A 15,398-nucleotide genomic window follows, 5' to 3' on the forward strand; every position below is an offset into this window, starting at 1 on the left:
TCTCATAAAGTTTGAAATACTGTAGTGACATACTTTCATACATGGAACAAAGAATCTATTCCATCATGCCATAGTGTGACCATTTTCTTCTACTACCTCAGAAGGCAAAAAATTCTTCCCAAATAGAATAAGAACCCCACATGCACCATAATCACATTCTGTATTGCAACTTCAACAGGAAATTTCTCTCATTCAGTATTGCACACTTTTGTCAAGTTTTCCTTTATTGTTTAAGAGCTTTAATTTTTTTTTTGTACCTCCTGGCTTTGTCTGTCACCATGTGCTGATGTTTTGAAAAATATACCATATTTCCTGGTGTCGAAGACTCTTCGAACTTGGAGACACACCCCCAATTTTGATTAGCAAACTTTTAAAAAAGCAGACATGAAATAAGTTGGCAATAGTGTATTCACAAGATGATAATTTGGTTTTGGTTGGTGCACTGCGCACATTTGGCAGTCTCTATGCATTGAAGTAAAGTGACTTTGTCCGATACAGCCTATTATCGTAGTTTTTCAGTTGTTATTTTAGAAAAACTTTGTTTTAAATTGTTTCAGGTTCATTGGTTTTGATTATAAGCCTTTCTGAAGTTGACATACAAGTAAACTGAAAAGGTTTAAGAGATTACCAAGTAACATACAATATAAACTGGAGCATCAGAAGTGTTTGTGCCCAACAGTGTCTCAGTGCATTCAGACAGATGAGATTACTGCTGAAGCAGTACTTTGAGATTTTGATAATATTAAGTGCAGGTTCTCACTGTCTACATTTAATACTACAATACTACAATAGGAAATATTAGAAATACAATATAACTTTTTACTGCTGTTACACTTGGGTAAAACACAGCATGAACATGACATCTTAAGTGGAACATAATACAAATATAAAAATATAAAAAAGACTAAAATCCACAAAATGCAGATATCACAAATAAGAAAAAATGTAACCTTCAAAACCTAAAAATATTTTGCACATTGTTACTAAGTATGAAACAATTAAGTGTAAATTTCTGAAGAAACTGTAATAAAAAGGCAACGTATTACAAATTTTAATTCATGACGACAATATTCTTGTTGTAGCATGATTTATTGGTAAAGCCTTTTGACCTTGTCAGTTAACAGTTGTCCCTGAAAGTCGAAGTCATTGGAGGAGTGCAAAAATACCAGTAGTATTGATATACTGAACAACATTTAGACAGATACTCATCTGTTAATTTGTCTACTGCAGTCTACCAGTTCATGAATGAATCTTTGTGACATCATATATTTTTTGTTTATATTTTTGTTTTATTTACTCTCTTAACTGAGAGTAATTTATACACTTGAGCCTGAGGTCATATACAGGAGTTCTGGTTACTGTCTAGCAAAGATAACCTTCCTCTGGGGTTAGGATTGGCCAATGAAAAATGTAACCTTTGACATACAGGATACACAGTTAATTTCTCAGGCTTATTTTAAGGAAAAAACAGCAATTTCGACACTAAGAAATGTGTCATGATTGGGGGCAACCACGGTAGGCTACTCAGTTACTGTGTATATGCTATGTAGGTTCTGTAAGTAGTAAAAGTTTGTAGTGCTTAATTTTTTTATGTGTATATTTTGAGGAAGTAAAATTTAAAAGATACATTTAATTTTGTCCATAACTTCCAGTGTGCAGTACTTGTTCAGCCCTGTCCAGGATATCTTGCTTACCAATGCTCCTTCAACATGGGATGCCTATTTCTTCAACATGATGATCAAAGGTTCCTGGACTGCAAATGATCAGTCTTCTTTGCAGCCCTTTGGAACTTATTGTAACCCCTTTGGATCTAACTTTTGAAGATCAGTTATATACTTAGGGAACCATGGGAGAAACTCATTTCCCAAGTTTCTGCAGGCTGGCACCTCAGATTCTTTTTCTTGCTGAGCTCAGGAACATAACTAACATTCCATTCTCTTTCCTGGGTTGTTGTTACGTCTTGGCTGGCTCCTCCAGCAGAATTCACATGGTACAGTAGTCTTAATTGGGTCTTTTTCATGATTTACTAAAAATTATATTACATTTTAAGCTTTACTTGCAAGCACATTTTTGGTACCATACCCAGTGAAAAAGATTCTCAGTTCTTGTTACCCTTTCTGGGACCCATAGGATTTAAAGATGGATGCCGTGATTTAACCTTTTGGTGTTTTGTAGTTTACACCTTTTCAGCCTCTTGAGGTGTGTGTAGGGCAGGATGAGGACATCTTACAACCTGTATCTGTCTTTGTTCCAGTGCCCTCAACAGGAGTGGTGTATAGTCTTCCTTTGCTTCCTACCAAATCTTCCCCTTATAGAGCTTCTGCTATGATCTAGTATCCACTGCCAGTGTAGCAAATTAAATTTCTTATGAATCAAGAGACCCTCCACCTTCACATTCCAAGGCTATTCTGCCCTCTGTCCAAGAGAGGGAGGCCAAAAATTTGGGCCAGACTCCAAGTTTGTTGTCTACCTTCTTATTGCACTGTTGGTCTTTGTGAGTTTAGTTATGTATCATGCATGCTAGGAAACATCTGGCAAATCCTATGTGGGTACAGATTTTTGTCCTATGTTTTCATTTTTAGTGACTTTGTTTCTTGTATGCTCAACACAGTGATATTACCTGTTGAAGTGTTGAGTTGCCTAATGTCTCTTTAGTTTGCTGTGATGTGTATTAAAGTTTCTGAAGCTAGTAGCACTAGGTCTGGTAAGAGTTATTGGAAATTAGTTTAAAAAGACCACTAAGTCACTCTTGTAGACTCTGATGTAGATTTTGTGAATGATGTCACTGAACTGAGAGTTTCTTGTCTGTCTCTCACTGTCAGTAGTGTGGTGGTAGTGGTGGTGCATCTAGCTCACAACTGAGTGACCTGTGTTTGAATCTTGAAATGGGCAAGGAGGGACAACTGGGCATGATCCCTAAAATTAAGTATGCCTCTCTTAACTTGAACAGTGAATTAAGTATGTAGTTGTTAGTCAACTGTTGTGGGTTGCATCTAGAGGGGGGGAGAGAAATAAAAGAAGAGAGCAAATAAAATAATCTCTGTGCAACCATATATTTCTCTCTCTCTCTCTCTCTCTCTCTTTCTTCTCTCAGAAAGACAGTGTCTGCAACTGAGATTGAGAGGCAGTTTCATCACATGAACTCTTGAGTGCAAGCTCTCGTATTCTCCCCTTTAACATTACTGTGTAAGTTTATTATAAATGGGACCTTTCTTGTCCTCTTTAGCTGCATTAAATCTCCTTACTGGGCTTAGCTGTGGTTTTAGATTGAAGTCTCAAAAATTAAAATGATAGAGGGTGAATAGGAGCAATAGTTTTAGAAGTATTAAATATGAAAATGGCTAATGTTTTGGGTGCTTGGGCCATTGACTAGTTGGGAATTGAGGCAAATTTGTACAAAACTACGAAAGTTGAGAGAGAATGAGAACATTTGACATTAAAGCAGTGATGATTTTGAGGATGATAGCGCACAGTTTGGCAATCTGTCTGTGCTTATTTTTCCTTGATACTTACCATGCAGAGGTTAGACAATACTTGGGGTACACAGAGCCAATTTTTTCATTCTGACCATCATGGAATTGAATTGGGTTGCATGTAACAAATCACATGCAACTTTTTAAAAATTGTTTTAAGCAAAATCAAAAAAGAAATGTCTTATATTATACTGTTGGCTGTCTTATGAGCTAGTTAAAACAGTTCATCAGTTGAATGATCATATTGTCTTCATACACATACTTTAGTTCTCATTATCATCATTTCCTGTGTTCTTGATAACTTTATTGTTATGGCTTACAAATTATTATACCTTATTTATTTTTTTTCCATTTGCCTTGCATGGAACACTATACAGGACTAGGGTTCATTGCATCGTCCCTTTGGCCTCTTAGTTTCATCATTTCCTTCAGGTCTCTTTTCATCTAGCTGTTCAACTTCTCTAGTGTTTTTGGTAAACCTAGCAATGATGTTGATAAAATACGTTCACTGTATGTCCACAGGAAAGGGCATTTACCTTGAACTTCATTTCATTTTAATTATTTGTTTTCAGCACACCAGGATGTATAGAGTATGGTGAGTCGCAGTGTCATACGAAGACTTAGAAATCAGACTACTTTCTTAAAACCTATATTTATTAATAATATACACATACATACTGCTTACAGTAATGCAACAAATACTGCACAATGCTTATCCTAAGATGTTATTTACAAATAATAATATGCTTACTAACTAATGCTTATACTGTACTAAGATCTCACTTACAAATATGCTTGTGGTGTCCTCAAAAATTGCTCCAGGTATGGGTAACTTTTGGAAAACAGGAAAGCAAGAGTTCACCAAACCACAGACACTGAAAAATGTAAACAGTAGATAGGCTTTTGACACTCTTTTAAGTTAAGGTAAAAAAACTTGGTCACCATACTGTACATCAGTGTTCGTTAAGTAAATGTTCCAACATACTGAAACGAGGAACTGAAGTTGTTGGCAGTTACTGTAGACTTAAATCAAGGTAGCTTCCTCCCAAGCTGTCTGTTGCTAACTCTTGACCCCTTTTGCTGTGGATAACTAAACCATGTGAGGGTGCACTTAGGGTCCCTGAAATTGTTTTCAGCGAAAATCTATAAACTTTTGTTTTTGACTGTTAGGTTACAGTCGTATAACAACAAAATATGTAATAGGAATTAACGAAAAAAATATCATATATACAAACCACAGTACTTCAGTCGTACTTTGTTCAAATTTTACCTCACTGGTTCAGGTACAATTATTCTCAGCAGTATTGAAAGAAGCTCAGCATAAAAGTCAAGTTGTTCTTCAAGAGTAAATGTCGGAGGTGACCCAACTAGCACTGGTTGGGAAATCTTGTTGTTGAAGCTCACAATTGTTCAGAGGTAATTCAGTTATGAGACATAGATTAAGGAGAGTAGTTATGTTTTTATCACATTCTTAATAGGCCTGTGGTGGAAAAGTAGTTTTATTGATATTCCTTGAGGTGAATCTTTAAATCTGTACAGATGATATATTGTAATGTAAATTTATATGATACAAATACAGAATGAGAATATACTCACAAATGCAATATTTTATAGGGAAAAATTATGCTTTCCTTGAATAGATATTAAAAACTAAATGCTAAATTGTGGCTTGCATTGTGTTGCTTTCAGATTTGTGGTGCAATTGCTTATTTTGTAGTTTTGTACTATGAAGCTTGAAAACCTTACAGTCTAATATTGTATGAATAAACAAACCATTACTTCATAATTGACATCACCAATCATGAGATGTGAAAACTGAATATAATCAGGCTATGTAGCTGTAGCCATACCAGTTTTGAAGTACAGTTTAAGAAAAAGAAAAAATATAATTTCTATGACTTTCAGACAGTTGAGAAAAAGAAAAGGTTTGCCGGCCTGTCTTCCTCCAGTAGGCAATGACATAGCGACTGTTGTCAATGCCTCGGTTAGTGTTCTGCTGTTGAGGTGTTAATATCCCTGGTAGTGTGCTCTTGCTATTGGGAAGTATTTCAATTTTCTTTTCTCGTTCTGTACCAGAAAACTGGTATCATATTCTTATAACTAGGTGCAATGGACACACTCAATGTTTGATGTGTGTCAGTAAAACAAGCAATTATGTTGGGACACTATATGTTAAATGCAGGATCAGGAGAGAAGCAGATAAGAGCTGGAAACATTTTATTAAAAATGTTTATGATGTGGAATAATTATTTAAGGAACAGGTAGGCCTAGATAGTTGGAGCAGTGTTCTCATTAAACTTGTGAGCAACCCTACACACTGTATCCTCCTACCCACCATTTTCTCCAAGCACTGTCTTCTCTCACCCCAGCAATTCCAGCAGACTTTTGTATTCCATAACTGCATCAGACGGTGGGCAGCACCCTCTTCTGTGCAGGAGCTGGCCTCTGGACTTGTGTGTGTTAGTTCAGTGGCTGTCAGAGAGAGCTGTCTGCTGGGTAACCAAGTAGTGCCAGGGTATAGAAGGTTTGTGTCCGTTACCACTTCTGTTTTGGTCACACCCAATCCTGGAGCAGGCTGGCCTACCTTACCAAAGCCATGTGGGTAGGAGAAAATCATCTATGCCTGCTTTGGCTCCTTCAGAGAAGTGTAAGCAACAGGTTGAGTCATTCAAGGACACTGAACTACCATATATTTTTGAAGGAATGTGGTCCCAAATTCAAAAGCTAGACATAATCCTGTAGCATAGTGGGCGTAACGATGTAACTTTCTGGGTGTTTTTATGACATTTGCATGCCTGCTTGTTTAAATACCTGTGGGCCATTAAATACCACATGGCAACTCTCAACATAGGCAAAATACAGTAGTTTGATATGTCAGTTTTTTGTTTTGTGTCCTTTTTTTTGTTGTTTTCTTTGTTACTCATGCATGAGTCTGTTCTCTCAGTGTTCAGGGTTTGATTGAAGCTTTTCATACCTCAAAATTTTAGGTAGCATCTTTGTTTCAATTGCTATTTTGTATTTTCTCAAGCACTCAAGTTGTTTGTTGACATTGTGTTGTGACAAAACTAGCTTGAGGGAAGCAATTATTCTGAATATATGCATACAGTAAACCCCCCGTTTTCGCGTTCTCATGGTTTGCGGACTCACGCATTCGCGGGTTTCTCTGTGGAACATATCTAGCCATCATTCGTGGAAAATTCGCCCATTTACAGTATTTTTCACTGAGAAATATTCACTAATTACTGTATTTTCATATAATTTTTATGAATAAATGCACTTTTTGTGATAAAACTATTAAAATACTCAGGTATAATCATTTTTACAGGGTTTTTCTTGGTTTAAGCTATCAAAATGGGCAGTTCTGAGTGTTTTTAGAGGGGTTTTAAGCATTCGCGGATTTGACCTATTCGCGGGGGGGGGGTGTGGGACGCATCCCCCATGAGTACTTTTATGCTGTAAATGTTAGGTATATTGAAGTTTACATTATTGTAAACATGCTTAAAGCAATAAATGTGAAACAAAACTGCAAAGTGGTGTATTTTAGTGGCGAGGCTTTCTGTCACAACCTTGAAAGAGAAAAGCAGTAAACCCACTGAAAGTCCATCTAAAAAAAGATCTTTAGCAATTCATAAATCCAGGGAGGGCATGCAGATATGCAAGAGGTAAATACTGTCTTTAGAACAGTGAACATATGGAGGGTAGGCTATAGTTCACCAAATGGCTTGTCTTTTCTATTTTAAAAAATTAAATCAAGGTGAAAACTTTTCAAATTGCTGTACAGCCACAACCTTCCCAGATTAACCCTGATTCCAAAGTAGTTTTCTTCCTGTCTATGATTTATCGATATTCAGAAGCGCAAATTACATCCTGATGTTATCCATATTTCTGATACTCAGGATTTGAGAGCTTGTACAGTATTAGTAGTGGCCTTTGGCTCTTCCACAGGTTGTTTGTAGATCTGCCTTGATGAATGGTCAAGGCAAGGCTTAGGGCAAAAAAGGATATGCTTATGGCTGAGGCATCTTACTCTAGGGCTCTTCCTTTTCACAAACAAAGAGCACATTCTTACCACACAGGAATGCCAGATTGCCTTCTCTTTCTGTTGAGACCAAATTTGTAGCTTATAAGGCCATCATAAAGTTGTGGGCAGTATTGAGCAGGGGATTTGGCCATCTATGGAAGTGGAAGCATTGCATGGAAGCAAAGCCCTTTTCAGGGTTTTGGAGATGTGATCGTTGCTGACATGTCTTTTGAGTGTGCTACCAGAGAGTGTGAAAGCCATGAGCATGATGCTGAATATCAGTTTCTTGAATATCAGTTTCTTGGAACAAGGTGGTCACACATGGGGTCAAAGAAAAAGACGGAAACTTGACACACTAGAATAATAATCAACACTAAAGCACAAGGCTAGTGGAGGAGGAAACAACACAATGTTGGTTAAGATGCAGCAGCGAAAACGAAGAAGGGACATGAACACGTAACACACACAACAAAAATCTCAAGTATGTGAGACGAAGGCCAGCGACAACTACACACTGAGACAGCTGAAAACAAAATGGACAAGCTAACCCAGTTCAGGTCACAGGTAACTCATAATCGCACCCGTTAGGCATTTGGTTTTTAAGTAAGTAGACAGCCGCAGTTCATGTTGCACTGAGTACTCCATCTATGAAAGTGTAGGTTTTTATCCTAGGAAAAATAGAAATCACTTTGGAATATGATATTTTATCTGAATGTCTCAACAGGACTTTCATGGATTGGCAAGACAGTTCATGCTTATGAAAAGGAAAGAACATTTGTACTCCTTTTCTAATAACATCCCTCTAGGTCATAAGGCCTCATAGATCTTTGACCTACTGCACTCTTAGATTTTTTAATCTTGAGTTATTCCACCTTTCACTTACAACAGCATAGCCAGAAAAGGGAACAGAGAACTCATTGCTTGAGCTGCCAGACCAGGACAGTTTACAAGAGAGACTCCTCCTCCTCCTCCTCCTCCTCCTCCTCCTCCTCCTCCTCCTCCTCCTCCTCCTCCTCCTCCCCCTCCTGTCAGGGATTTCTTCGGCTGTTCATTGTGCAAGGAACTTGCCTGAGGCTTGCTTACTACTGGTAAAAATGGAGCAGATCCTTGGTTGGTGGAGATACTCAGGAAGGGAAACATGATTTCCTTCCATTGAAGTCCTCCTCCAGCAGTCAACAATTGTACCATGTTGAAAACACCTCTTCTTGCCTGATCAACAAAATCAAGCAATATTGGGTCCTGTCAGTACTTGAGTGATTGCCTGGGAGCAGCAGATGCTTTGATTAAGCATAATTTATTTGAACTCTGTTAACCCTTAAATGCCAACTGGACGTATAAATCGACGTGCTAAAATTGTCTGTTGAAGTGGACGTACTCACGTGCGACTACAAAAATTTCAACCTTCAGTCAACTTTGACTCGACCGAAAATGGTCGAAAAAAGCAAATTGTAAGCTAAAACTCTTACATTCTAGTAATATTCAATCATTGACATTCATTTTGCAACAAACTGGAAGTCTCTAGCACAATATTTCGATTTATGGTGAATTTTTGAAAAAACTTTTTCCTTACATCCGCGCGGTAACTCGGCCAAAAATGTCAGAAATTCTTTCGTCATTTTGTCGTAATGTTTGCACCGGTTTATATTAGTCGTTACATAAAGTTTTATATATGGAAATGTGCAATTTCATGTAGAATACAACAGAAAATAACTCATGGTTGTAGCTTCTATCAGTTTTGAAATATTTCCATATAAAATCACGATAAGTGCCAAAATTTCAACCGCCGGTCCTTTAACTCGACGAAATGGTAGAAAAAATGCAATTTAGCTAAAACTCTTACAGTGTAGTAATATTCAGTCATGTACCTTCATTTTGCAACAAATTGGAAGTCTCTAGCACAATATTTCGATTTATGGTGAATTTATGAAAAACTTTTCCCTTACGTCCGCGCACGGTAACTGCCGAACATCTCAGAAATTCTTTCGTCACTTTGACGTAATGTTTGCACCGGTTTATATTAGTCGTTACATAAAGTTTTATATATGGAAATGTGCGCAATTTCATGTAGAATACAACAGAAAGTAACTCATGGTTGTAGCATTTATCAGTTTTGAAATATTTTCATATAAATCACGATAAGTGCCAAAATTTCAACCTTCGGTCAACTTTAACTCGACCGAAATGATCGAAAAACGCAATTGTAAGCTCAAACTCTTACATTCTAGTAATATTCAATCATGTACCTTCATTTTGCAACAAACTGGAAGTCTCTAGCACAATATTTCGATTTATGGTGAATTTAAAAAAAAAAAAATTTTTTCCTTATGTCCGCGCGCGATAACTCTGCCGAACACCTCGGAAATTCTTTTGTCACTTTGTCGTAATGTTTGCACTGTTTTATATTAGTCGTTACATAAAGTTTTATATATGAAAATGTGCGCAACTTCATGTAGAATACAACAGAAAATAACTCATGGTTCAACCTTCGGTCAACTTTAACTCGACTGAAATGATCGAAAAACTCAATTGTAAGCTCAAACTCTTACATTCTAGTAATATTCAATCATGTACCTTCATTTTGCAACAAACTGGAAGTCTCTAGCACAATATTTCGATTTATGGTGAATTAAAAAAAAAAAAAAAACTTTTCCTTACGTCCGTCTTGTATAACTTCGCCGAACATCTCAGAAATTCTTTCGTCACTCTGTCGTAATGTTTGCACCGTTTTATATTAGTCGTTACATAAAGTTTTATATATGAAAATGTGCAATTTCATGTAGAATACAACAGAAAATAACTCATGGTTGTAGCTTTTATCAGTTTTGAAATATTTTCATATAAATCATAAGTGCCAAAATTTCAACCTTTGGTCAACTTTAACTCGACCGAAATGATCGAAAAATGCAATTATAAGCTAAAACTCTTACATTCTAGTAATATTCAATCATGTACCTTCATTTTGCAACAAACTGAAGTCTCTAGCACAATATTTCGATTTATTGTGAATTTTTGAAAAAACTTTTTCCTTACATCCGCGCAGTAACTCGGCCGAATATCTCAGAAATTATTTTGTCACTTTGTCATAATGTTTGCACTGTTTTATTTTAGTCGTTACATAAAGTTTTATATATGGAAATGTGCGCAATTTCATGTAGAATACAACAAACAATAACTCATGGTTGTAGCTTTTATCAGTTTTGAAATATTTTCATATAAATCACAATAAATAGAAAAAATTCTACTTTCGGTCAACTTTAACTAGACCGAAATGGTCGAAAACTGCAATTGTAAGCTAAAACACTTACAGTCTAGTAATATTCAATCAATTACCTTCATTTTGCAACAAACGGGAAGTCTCTAGCACAATATTTCGATTTATGGTGAATTTAAAAAAAAAAGCTTTTTTTTTTACGTCCGCGCGTTACGAATTCATGCATCTTTTTGTGATAATATTTTCTCTGTGTTGCTTTGATCGTTTTACAATTTGTTATATACCAAAATCATTGCAATTTAGTGTACAATACAAAGAAAAAAAATAACTCGTTTGCTTTAACCGTTTTGCTCACAGTGTGATTTGTATACAATTATATATGAAATTTTTTTTGTGCTGTCATATATTTCAATATTTATATATGATAATGATATTTTTTTTCATTTCTGATGGTTGTATACTAAACTTCAGGCAGTGATAAAAAAAATGAGCCAAAAATGAACTCTTAATCTTAAAAACTAAAGCGTGCTGTGATTTTTGAAAAAACTTTTTCTTCTCCGCCACTAACTCCCGAATGCCGCCGGCATACTGCAGACACTTTTGCAAATAGAGGCTCGGCGTTAGAGGGTTAATTTAATCCAAAACTAAAAACTAGTTTTGTTTTATGATCAGAGGCTAGGCTGCAGTATTAATTAAAAGAAAAATACTATGTAAGCATATAAATATAAAAGTAAATATACAAAACAGTAAGTCAGACAGCTCTTCAGCATGATTTACAGCAGTACGGTACCTGTTTATTAAGACATAAGTAAAATATTTAAAAATCTAAAAATCATACTTTACAGTATTTGAATAATGAAAGAGTAACAAAAATGTGACAGACTCTTCATTACTTTAAAAGAGTGCAATATTTAAAATAATTGTGAATTCATTATAAATTCAACCATAACAAGTTCTTAGTTTTGACAAAATTTTCATTGAATCATTCACACTATGTTTTCAATACCTTAGTTTTACAGCTCCAAGTCCAGTGTCCAGATGATGTTACTTTTGGGAGTCAGAAGTTCTCGTTTACCTAGGCAACTGGATAGTTAGTTAGTTAGTTATAAATGATTTGTTTAACCAGACCTCTGAACTCTTTTAGAGTCCTGGGGATATTTCTTGAAGGGTCATGTGAGCCAAAGATTTGATATTTAACCTCTGTTAAGTTGGGAATATTCATTAATATTCAGAATTAATCCTAGTTCCATCCCAGGTGATAGCCTATCTGAGAATGGTGATCTTCTCAGATCTTTCAGGTTTTTCCAAGCTCCTTTCCTTAGAGTCCTTGCCAATCAAGGAGTTGTTGTTTCTTCTAGGAACATGTCATTGCTGGAGAAGTTTGTCCATCTATTCAAATTTAGAATGAGACTAAATCTATCCATTGGAAGTTGTTATGTGATAGGTCTTCTTCCCAGATAATCTCTTAGTGGAAATTTCATCAGTTATCACACAATCTAAGTTGTGTTAGTTAAAAAATCAGGCATCACTCTTGACAGAAATCCCTCTAATGTGAGGAGCCTAATTAACATTATACTCAGATGTGTTGGAAGTAGGATGGGGCACCCATCTAGAACCTAGATAAGTCATTTCTTTGGTCGTAGAAAGAAAGAGCAGTCTAAAATTATTGGCTGGTTGGAAGAGTCAGTGTAAGCAGAAGATTTAGTTTCCAGAAAGACAATGGCAATCTTCTCAGACAATACAACAACCCTCTCATACCTTAAGAGGCAGGAAAGGACAAATTTCTTGCTGACCACAGAATTCTATTCAGAAGATGAAACCCATTCACATGGAACAAGCCCACAGGTGTTATTAACTTGAAATTCAAGCTTCCAGAGAATATGTTGGTCAGAGTTCAAGAACTCGCTTTTGATGCCACAGTTTGTTCCAGGCAATAACAAAATTTTGGCCAGTTAGTTGAGCAGGAAAGGCCAGATCGTACTGAAAGAATGGTTACTACACCCACAAGTACAAGTATTTCACAACCTGTGGAAACTAGATGTTGCTAAAGATTGATATGTTTACAGTAAGGCAGAACAACTGGCTATGTTTTCTTCCTGCCAAGATCCTCAAGTTTGAGTAGTAGTTGCAGTGTTTAATGGCTGGGCCAATCTAGACTTTGGCAGTTCTTCCCTTTGGTCTTTAGAGGCAAGTAATAAACAGATTCTAGAAATATGATATTGGCCATCAAAACTCCATGGAGGCCACAGAGTGAATGGTTACTGGACCTAATGTCTTTGATGATAGGTTGGCCTTGATTCTTAGCCAGTTCTGCTTGAGCAGCCACACAGAGTAAGATTTCACAAAGCTCCATTGTGCTTCAGCTAACAACCTAAAGTCTCTTGACCATATCCTGCAAGCTGGAGGGTTTTCTGAGCCTGTTTTAAAAACCTGTACTCAGTTCAGAGAAAGTTGGCTACCCTTACTAGAATTGATGTTGATCTAGAGGGATTTCTTCCTCCCTTACCTACCCAGTCAGCATAATAAAATTTTTATGGTTTCTCAGACATTCCAAGAAACTTTCTGTTGTGGACATCACAGATTGCAGGCCAGTGTTATCTGCAGTAATTCATGATTTTTAACGTTATCTCCAGCAATAAGGAAATTCAAGAAGTCTTTAGATCATTCTAAAGAAAAGCATCCAAATCTTCCTATAAAAGAAGCTGATATGAAATTTAGATGTGGTTCTAGAATTCATGAATAGATCACTTTTGGAATGCCTCGAAGAAGCCTCTCTAAAATCCTGTCTTTGATGGTGCTAGCCACATCAAAGAGTTAGAGTTGTGAACCTTCTCTGATATGGTTTGCTCTTTGAATGGTGATGGGGTCCTTTCCTTTTTACTGCACTGTGGTTTTGCTGCACTCCCAGGCAAAAATAATGTGATAATAATTGTCTCTCCCTTGCTCTCATTTATTGAATCTGACTTTGCTAGTGGGGAATGTAGAGGAGGCCCTGTTATGTCCAGTTAGATACCTTAAGGTTTATGTATGGCGAGAGAAACTGATAATTTATTCTGCAGTGTTAGGAATCCAATATTCCTATGGGTAAATACACCATGTCCCCTTTTATATTTTATTTACATTTGCCAAGCTCAAAGTAGGTCAGATGAGTCTTTTCTACTGGTTCTCAAGGCAAAGGCACATGTAGTTTGAGCACTATGTTTTTGATTTTATGAAAAATTTGTGTTTGGAAGACATTAATTTGGTGCAGTGGAGGTGCTATTCCATTTTTGTGTCTCGCTACTTAAAAGGCATGGTAATCCCTCATGAAGTTGTCATACATTAAGTCCCTCAGTTGCTGCTGGCACTATCTAGCTTGAACTGCAAGGGAGAAATTGTTTCTTTCTCTTTTGTTTTCAAAATCCTGGTATTGAGTTATAGGGAGTATGAAGGTGCACATGTGTATGGGTGTTTACCTGCCTTTAATTAGATATTTTTGTTAATATGGTTTGGCACCACGTTATACAATGTGATCTGTGAGAAGAGATCACCATACTTGCTTCAAAACAAGTCCCGGTATAATTGTACCTTTGAAGATTGCATACTCTGTGAGGTCCATTATCCCTGATGTCAGTCCTCAACTGGAGGAAGAAAATGCCAGCAGGATTTCCTACATCAGGTAAGGGGCATTCACTTAGCTTAACTATAAAACCAGTCATATTTTCTATGGGTTGGGTTACCAGCCTTTGCTTAGTACTGCATTAGTCCAGTATCCTTGTCAGTGCTGTAATCAAACTGAATCTCTCCACAATTGAATGAGCAAAAAGCTGAGGCATGGAAAGCAGAGTCACTTTATCATTACCAACAGGAGGGAGGATTCAAAAAAGACAAGAAGACAGGCTGGCAAACCAGGAACACCCCAAATTTCCTTATCCTTTTCTCAACTGCTGAATGAACTGTGGCTCGAAAACATGTTAGGCATGTATATAAATGGAGTAGTTATTGATACCCATATATTTACTTTTATCATACCAAGGTTTCTAAGGATGTATATTTTTCAGGTGGACACTAGCTGTAGTTCGTATACTGTCATTGGCATCAGTGCCAATAGCAAGAAGTGGGCAGTTTTACCACATTCCCCGTTGCAAGGTACGAGATAAAGCATGTTGTATCACTTTTAGCTGTCTTTCATTCTTTGTGCATTCCATAGAAGGTATATGAATTCTTTTATGAGTTGATTTTTGCATGTAGATTCTCATAGCAAATGCTACAAACTCCATCTTATACAGAAGTAGAAAATAAATTTTGTGCACATAAAGATAACATCGTCAGAATAATCCAGTTTTGGTACAGCTGCAGCCAAAAAAGCAGAAGGAAACGATTCATTTTGGTGTAATTATGTCAGTTCCTTTTGATGTGGCCAGACATGCCCCCTAATCTATATACTATTGAGTTGTGTAACATTAAAAATCATATGAAAATGTTAGTCCATTTAGTGAGGATCCCTGTTACAATGCCAGACATTTTCCTGTACTGTACTGTTTTGCTCATGTATTCTATGAACACTACAATGTTCATTTTTTCAACAGACCAAAAGCTAGGAGGCGATGAATCTTGTCATTTGTGTGTCCAGTGCATTCCATATCATACCAGTGATGTGCCATTAGTTTTATCACAGCTTCACTTTAGTAATAACAAAGTAAGTACCACTGTT

General features: G+C 36.6%; 1 protein-coding gene across 1 annotated transcript in view; it reads left to right on the plus strand.

Moving 5' to 3' along the window:
• The window catches only part of LOC136830479 (trafficking protein particle complex subunit 8-like), an 80,042-nt gene that overhangs the window by 41,639 nt on the left and 23,005 nt on the right, over nt 1-15,398 (plus strand). Inside the window, 4 exon segments of the mRNA XM_067090013.1 lie at nt 2,051-2,171; nt 4,845-4,889; nt 14,746-14,833; nt 15,274-15,383. Of these exon segments, the coding sequence (XP_066946114.1) occupies nt 2,051-2,171; nt 4,845-4,889; nt 14,746-14,833; nt 15,274-15,383 (364 nt within the window).

The sequence above is a fragment of the Macrobrachium rosenbergii genome, chromosome 46, assembly GCF_040412425.1.
Source record: "Macrobrachium rosenbergii isolate ZJJX-2024 chromosome 46, ASM4041242v1, whole genome shotgun sequence".
In the NCBI taxonomy this organism is placed as follows: domain Eukaryota; kingdom Metazoa; phylum Arthropoda; class Malacostraca; order Decapoda; family Palaemonidae; genus Macrobrachium; species Macrobrachium rosenbergii.